This window comes from Bufo bufo, chromosome 7, assembly GCF_905171765.1.
Source record: "Bufo bufo chromosome 7, aBufBuf1.1, whole genome shotgun sequence".
Lineage (NCBI taxonomy): Eukaryota > Metazoa > Chordata > Amphibia > Anura > Bufonidae > Bufo > Bufo bufo.
In genome coordinates this window covers 23,750,229-23,758,291 of record NC_053395.1, presented here as the reverse complement: position 1 = coordinate 23,758,291, position 8,063 = coordinate 23,750,229, and the positions used below count along the sequence as shown (strand labels likewise).

The 8,063-nt window shown below is 46.3% G+C and overlaps 1 protein-coding gene across 2 annotated transcripts; it reads right to left on the bottom strand.

Moving 5' to 3' along the window:
• Nucleotides 1-923: 923 nt before the first annotated feature.
• Nucleotides 924-8,054, bottom strand: RPUSD1 (RNA pseudouridine synthase domain containing 1). 2 transcript variants are annotated; one of them, XM_040440202.1, is made up of 6 exons: nt 7,976-8,054; nt 5,649-5,847; nt 4,642-4,765; nt 4,463-4,565; nt 3,396-3,497; nt 924-2,008 (listed from the first exon to the last, which is right to left on the bottom strand). In XM_040440202.1, exons 2-6 carry the CDS (start codon nt 5,828-5,830, stop codon nt 1,641-1,643), a joined length of 879 nt encoding a protein of 292 aa, XP_040296136.1. In that variant the 5' UTR covers nt 5,831-5,847; nt 7,976-8,054; the 3' UTR covers nt 924-1,640. The 2 variants fall into 2 exon arrangements, with proteins under 2 accessions (XP_040296136.1, XP_040296137.1); XM_040440203.1 differs by lacking the exon at nt 7,976-8,054 and having other exon boundaries at nt 5,649-6,105.
• Between the last annotated feature and the right edge of the window lie 9 nt (nt 8,055-8,063).

The window sequence follows — 8,063 nt, the reverse complement described above, 5'->3', positions numbered from 1 at the left end:
ATGCTTTTACCAAGAATCTGTTTGTCAGTGTAATAAATCACTTTGAGTAGACCTAAATCATCAGGACTTCACCATCGGTGCGTCCTCTTGCTATTCCACAGGAGTGTGTCGAATGAGAGGAGCCCGCACGTGGAAGTTTGGCGTTTTCTTCTATGTCCAGGGACGTGAAAGGCTTTATGCTGGAAGAAAGTATTTTTCATTGAGGCATGGATTACTTAATGTGAACTTGACCCACTTCACACTTGGACCTGCAGCGCTGTTGACTTAGGCAACGTATCTTTATTATATTTATTAAGTGAATAAATATGTTTATTCACTTAGCCTGCGTGAATTTACTCATTCTCAAATCTTTTGAATTCATGTTACGTTACATCGACAGTCCCATAGACAGTGGATGGAGCGGCAGGGAGCCTGCAGCTCCATCATGACTAGAAGGGATCCCTGTTCTCGGGATCAGTGGTGGTCCCAGTTATCTAGTTATCCCCTATGCTGTTATTAGGGGATAACTTTCATACTTGGCCCACTCCTTTAAGGGTTAAAGGGAGACCCCAGTCAACGTTCATACTCTGTGATATGTCTAGGGCACGGGCGGAGCACAACATAGATTTTCTCGTCACCCTCCGCTCATCTGCCCCCAACATTCCTTTAAGAACAACAGCAACTACATCTAGAAGGTGGGTAGGTGACCCCTATATACATAGCTATAATAACTTACCTATTGGAAGCCACAGTGATCATAATATGTATAAAATTCATTGTAGTTAACTGACCTGATCTGTAGAAAAATAATAACGGAGCGCTGTCCGGAGGCGTTCTATAGAAAACTTTCGGAAGTGCATCACAAAAAGCTAAGTATGGCTTTAGCGGCTTCATCCCAAGCTTCAACCATAACGCAGTTAATATAGTGGAGGTTTTTTTTCCCCCCCCCCATTTTGCCCTGACCCAAATTTGGGGATTATTGGAGTCCGAAAATTTAAGCTTAAACGTTAAAACTGACATTTTGCCCCAACTGAAGGTTAAACTGGTAAAATATTGGTAGGTAAAATCAAATTTACCATAACAGGGATGGTCACCCTCACCCAGCTTTTCCAGCCCCTAGAACAGCAAATTTGCTTAGTTCTGTAGCAATACCCCCCCCCCCCCCCAACCACTGATCTTACGAGCGTTGTCACACCGCTTTTTCAGACTCCCGAAGATCAAATCTACCCAACTATGCAGCCATATTGAGATGGGCGTATCAGGGCATAGCTAAGAAGATCTGCTATGTCACAGTTCAAGAAAGCTGGGTGACCACTGCCAACTTTTATGGAAGCTCCCCGACAGGCAGAACGACCGGGGACTTACATTTACCCGTAAGACCTTCCACCCTTTCTTCACCACATAGTCTTTAGGTAAGTCACGGACAAGTCTAACTGTTAAAAACGCAGTTGTCCTCACTGACAACTCTTTTCTCGCGGATTAAAAACGCACAAGCAGTCGCAGATGCGGTTTTGCTGGTGAAGTGCTGTGACAGGTAAGAAGCGGTGCATTGCGGTCCTGTGAGTGCAGAGAACTACTGCTAAAATGGTACTCGGGCGAGGTGACGGGGGTGCAGGGCAATATTCTGACTATACAGTAAAGCATCACTGGGACATAGCGGATTATTCACCGGCCCACTCCGACAACCACTGCTCACACACAGCTCGCTCCTGCTCCGTCTCCTTCTTGCGCTCTGGCGGTTTCCGCACCTCTTCCTTACAGACTGACTCCACCGCCTTGCTGACGGTTTCAGCCATGGCGTCGCTCAGGCAGTGGATGGTCTCTGTGGGTGCCCAGCTGGGGTCCAGCTCCGGCTGGAAGGGGTCAGGCGCCATGACTTCAATGAGCTCTCGATCATTGGGGATGCGCAGGTAGTGGGCATGAAGCATCATCCTATAGGGCTCTGTGTCTGTCTTAAAGCTGTAGGTAAAATCCCCCACGATGGGGTACCCCAGAGCGCTGCAGTGGACTCTGAGCTGGTGGGTGCGGCCTGTAATGCAAGGAAAGGGTTAATATTACTTGCAGGTGAGATATGTAATATATTAGGTGCACTGAATGACCATAAAGCCTAAAATATGTGCAACGGCCCTTTAAAGGGTCTCTAACTATGAATTTTAACCTGTTTGCTACCAGCGCCGTATATATGTGCAAACATGGCGCCTGCTCGCGTGTGCAGCGGGCCTTATGGCTGGCAGGTCTCTGCTGTTTTCAAACAGCAAAGACTGGCGGCTAATGACCGCGACCGGCAATAATGCCGATTGCGGCCATTAAAGCCTTTAGATGCCGTTATCAAGTGAGATCACGGCATCTTAAGGGTAAAAACCCGGAAGCTCGAGCTTCCTGGCTTCTTAACGCCATCCTCTGCGGCCGATGAGGATGCTGGTAATTGAATTCAATACCTGGGTCTCTCTGAAGAGACCCAAGGTATTGAAGCTGCAATTCTTATTTTGGCAGGCCAACATAAGAAATGAGCAATTCTGTACAACTCATGGGTCTAAAAGATTGTTCAGAATTTAAAAAAAAATATTTTGTAGGTTTAAATACGAGCTTCAAAATCGTCAAAAATTAAAAAATATACATAATTATTTTTTTTAAATATAAAAGTTTAAATCACCATAGAATAAGAAAATAAATACATAAATTAACAGAAAATAAACATCATGGGCATCACCGCGTCCAAAAAAAGCCTGTACTATTGTAATATACAAATATTTTACAATACGGTGAATGGCGTAACGGAAAAAAGGGTCAAAATGGCTAATTTGCCATCTTTTCATCACTTCTCTTACCCAAAAAAATTTCATAAAATGTGATCAGTCACGCACTCCAAAATGGTATCAATAAAAACTACAGCTTGTCCTGCAAAAAATGAGCCCCACACAGCTCAGTAGACATAACTATAAAAAAGTTATGGGGGTCAGAATATGGTGATGTAAAAAAAAAAATATATTTTTATTTTTACACTATTTAGACATAAAAATCCTATACATATGTGGTATAGTTGTAATCGTACTGACCCAGGGAATGAAGGGAACAGGTCAGTTTTGCCGTAAAGGGAACACCGTGGGAACATAACCCATAAAACGGTGAAGAGATGTGTTTTTTTCCCATTCCAACCCATTTGGAATTTTTTCCCGCTTCACACTACATTGTATGCCATATTAAATGGTGGCATTAGAAAGTATACCTTGTCCCGCAAAAAATAAGCCCCCAAACAGAAATATAAAAAAGTTATGGCTCAAGGAATATAGGGAAGAAAAATTACCTAAAAGTTTCCTAAGGGTTAAAGCTGCCCGCATCTCTAACTGGCTGATAACAGGGAGCAATAGACACTATGGCGCTCACTAGACCCCAGGTTGGTTTCCATTACCAGCTACCTGTTAGCGGCTGTAATAAGACTTTCGTGACCGGATCGCCTTTGTATAATCCACGCTGCAGGACGAGGAGGTCGGTCTGACAAGGTTTCGGATTCTCGCATCCTGGAGGGTCAGGAACAGAAGAATTAGGTTATGTTCACACGGTGATATTTTCACGCAGATTTCGGACAAGATTCTGCATCGCATTGTTTGGAAGGGGAATCCATTTTGCCATTCAGAAGTCCCCCGACTCTGACCTGTCTCAATGTACATGAAACATATCCTCCACTAAGAGATAAAACCCCAAAACCATGCATCCGAAATACAAGACGAAGCTACTCGTTGTTTACTTTACAGCTCCTATGCAGAACTAAGCGTTTCCATGGTAACAGAATACGACCAACCTCGGTTTGTCCCATAATAAGATGGAAGGGGCACATGGAGTGGAGTAACACGTGACTGCAGGATCAGACTACACTGGGGGAAGGGGGGGGGGGTTGTAGTCTGTTACCAAGGAGACCCCTCATTCTGCACAGAAGCTGTATACACAATGGCAGGAAATTTTTAGTTACTATTATTTTCAAAGTTGCATCATTTTTTCATTTAATTTCACATGTTAAAGGGAATTTGTCACTAACTCGTGCCGCCTGAAGGGAAGAATGAACACAGTGACAAGTTCCCTTTAAGACCATAGGAGGCAATATGAGCATGCAGCTACATGGCTCTCTCTAGGACCTCGGACTACACATCTGAGGCCAGTGATTGGCTGCAGCAGTCACACGTTGTCAACACAACGTCAAAGCTGCAACCAGGTAAGTAGAGCCCAGCCAGGAGGACCAGAGCAGTACTTACCAGGCGGATCCTGAGGGTTGTCCGCTTTTTTCCTCAAACCGGACAACCCCTTTAAAGCCCCCTGGCTAATGATGTCACTAGGGTTTCTCTAGTGATGTCAGACTGACCACTGTGTTGTCCTCGAGAAGTGCACCAGTGCTAACATCAGTATGTCATCTGCATCCTACATTGCCTTCAATCAGCTTTATTGACACAGCTGTGGACAATCCCTTTAAAACATCAAGCCCGCCACTCACCCTCCGTCCCTTCTACGCACATCATGTGTGTCAGACCGTCCTGCGTGTTCTTGCCAATGGCCCGGGTAATTGTCATGCGGTTCTCTGCAACGATGCCCCTGACCTGCGCAGGAGAGATAGTGTAAGCGGGTGTGAAGAAATATGCAACGGACGCAGGTGGGAGGAGACGTCATAGTTACCAGGGCCAGGTACGCCTTGGTGACGGTACGTTCCTTGAAGCACTTGTACGCCCGCCCTGCGGCTTCCTTGTTGAGGGCGACACAGAGAGCCCCGCTGGTTGAAAAGTCAAGTTGATGGCAGAATCTGAAAGAAGAAAGAAATGCGATCGGAGGGGCATTAAAGCGGTGGGCAGACCACAATGGCTGTTATTACAGTCCCCAGCGTTCCTGGATTTCCGAAGAGTCAACTCCAGACGGAGCAGGAGATCTACTACAAGATCAATAGGACAATGTGGTCTCCAGGAGCCCGGGAAAGCTGGGTGAGAACAGCAGCCATACTGGTAATCGCCCAGCTTTTTCAAAGACGTCATTCTTTTCAGTCGTTCCCAAGCTACAGGATATCTGTTTCTAGGGGCGGCGGGTGACCAATATGGCCGCCATTACAATCCTTAAAGGGGCATATCACTAAGATAAGCCACCAATGTCAGACAGGTGCAGGTCCCAGAAGTGAGACCCCCTGAGGTGAGCAGAGAGCAGCCGCCCTCTATTCACTAATAGGGGGGTTCTTCAAAATAGCCGAGCACTGGCTCAGTTATCTAAGGCAGGCCCATAGAATTGAATGGAGCGGTGGCCGCGCTTGCACAGTGCACTCTCTATTCATTTCTATTGGAGTGCACTTGCTCGGCAATTTTTGGAGCTCCCATAGAAATAATTTGAGAGCACGCCGAACGTGTGCGGTGTGCCCTCCTTCACTTTTGGTGGCCTGTTCTGGAGATAGGTGATGGTCCCGGAAGCGGGACCCGCACCCATCGGACATTAGTGGCGCATCCTTGCGTTTTATCCTCCCAATATGCCACCAATGTTTCAGATGAGACAACCCCTTTAAGGACTTCTCTATGATTGCACCATTAGGCACATTTACCATGTGGGAGCCTGGGTGAATTAACAGCGGCCATGTTGGTAGTCACCCAGCTTTCCCTGAAAGAGACAGAACTGAAACAACTGGTCAGACTTTTAGAGCGCCTCACCTGAAGCCATAGTAGGTGTCGGGGTCGGCGAGCTCGGGGAACCGGTGCATGAGCTGCCGCTGGACGGTCAGCTTCTCATACCACATCTTACTGTCTATGCGGATGTCCCAGTGCTTGTTCACCACCAGGAAGTCCGGGCTCTGGTACAGCAGCCGCAGGTTCTCTATACTGCCCGGCTCCATGGACACGTACGGACCCGCTGCCGGGAGAACAAGACATGAGGGGCGGGGGTGTCATATAGATATAAGGCACCATACCTACCTCCTGCACATCTGTGTGCACCTATAGTCTAAGTATATACACAAAACTATAACCTTTACATCTACATACACTGCTGAAACGCTACACATCTGTGTATACACACACGCCTATATATAAGACACGTACATAAAGCTTGTACACCTGAACATACATACCGCACACATACACTTCTGTATACATACCCATTATACACACATACAGTTCTATATATTATATGGATACATAGTATACAAGCACGGTCACATACATCATAAACAGACATGATTATATACATTCCATGCACAGTTACATATATGATCCATTATATACATGTACATAAATGACATTACACATAGTATACACGCACGGTTACATGTATGATACATTACACACACGTCATATGCACGGTTACATACATTATACATGCATAACTTGAACAGTTACATACATTACACACATCACATGCACAGTTACATACAGAACAGTACATATATGACACATTACATGCACGGTTACACACATGATACAATACACATAGTATACATGCACGGATACATCATATATACATTACATGCACGGTTCCCTATATGACACAGTACACACACACGTCACATGCACGGTTTCCTATATGACACAGTACACACACACGTCACATGCACGGTTCCCTATATGACACAGTACACACACACACGTCACATGCACGGTTCCCTATATGACACAGTACACACACACACGTCACATGCACGGTTCCCTATATGACACAGTACACACACGTCACATGCACGGTTCCCCTATATGACACAGTACACACACGTCACATGCACGGTTCCCCTATATGACACAGTACACACACACGTCACATGCACGGTTCCCTATATGACACAGTACACACACACGTCACATGCACGGTTCCCTATATGACACAGTACACACACACGTCACATGCACGGTTCCCTATATGACACAGTACACACACACACGTCACATGCACGGTTCCCTATATGACACAGTACACACACACACGTCACATGCACGGTTCCCTATATGACACAGTACACACACACGTCACATGCACGGTTTCCTATATGACACAGTACACACACACACGTCACATGCACGGTTCCCTATATGACACAGTACACACACACGTCACATGCACGGTTCCCTATATGACACAGTACACACACACACGTCACATGCACGGTTCCCTATATGACACAGTACACACACACACACGTCACATGCACGGTTCCCTATATGACACAGTACACACACACACGTCACATGCACGGTTCCCTATATGACACAGTACACACACACACACACGTCACATGCACGGTTCCCTATATGACACAGTACACACACACGTCACATGCACGGTTTCCTATATGACACAGTACACACACACATGTCACATGCACGGTTCCCTATATGACACAGTACACACACACATGTCACATGCACGGTTCCCTATATGACACAGTACACACACGTCACATGCACGGTTTCCTATATGACACAGTACACACACACACGTCACATGCACGGTTCCCCTATATGACACAGTACACACACACGTCACATGCACGGTTTCCTATATGACACAGTACACACACGTCACATGCACGGTTTCCTATATGACACAGTACACACACGTCACATGCACGGTTCCCTATATGACACAGTACACACACATGTCACATGCACGGTTCCCTATATGACACAGTACACACACATGTCACATGCACGGTTTCCTATATGACACAGTACACACACGTCACATGCACGGTTCCCTATATGACACAGTACACACACATGTCACATGCACGGTTTCCTATATGACACAGTACACACACACGTCACATGCACGGTTCCCTATATGACACAGTACACACACACGTCACATGCACGGTTTCCTATATGACACAGTACACACACACGTCACATGCACGGTTCCCTATATGACACAGTACACACACACGTCACATGCACGGTTCCCTTATATGACACAGTACACACACACGTCACATGCACGGTTCCCTATATGACACAGTACACACAGCCGCGGTTCCGCCCCCGGTGTTTACCTTCCTCCGCTCCAGACCACACTGCGCTCTATCCCACGCTGGACGCGTTCTAACCAATCCCAGAGCCGCTGTCCTCGCCTCAGCCAAT

Bases quoted from the DNA above. Each gene is read 5' to 3' on its own strand.
- RPUSD1 (XM_040440202.1), bottom strand. From the start codon at position 5,830: ATGGAGCCGGGCAGTATAGAGAACCTGCGGCTGCTGTACCAGAGCCCG. The intron at 3,498-4,462 runs GTGAGTGGCGGG...CTGACCCTCCAG, and splicing joins GTGCGTAGAAGGGACGGAGG to GATGCGAGAATCCGAAACCT. The intron at 2,009-3,395 runs GTAGCTGGTAAT...CTTGCATTACAG, and splicing joins CTTATTACAGCCGCTAACAG to GCCGCACCCACCAGCTCAGA.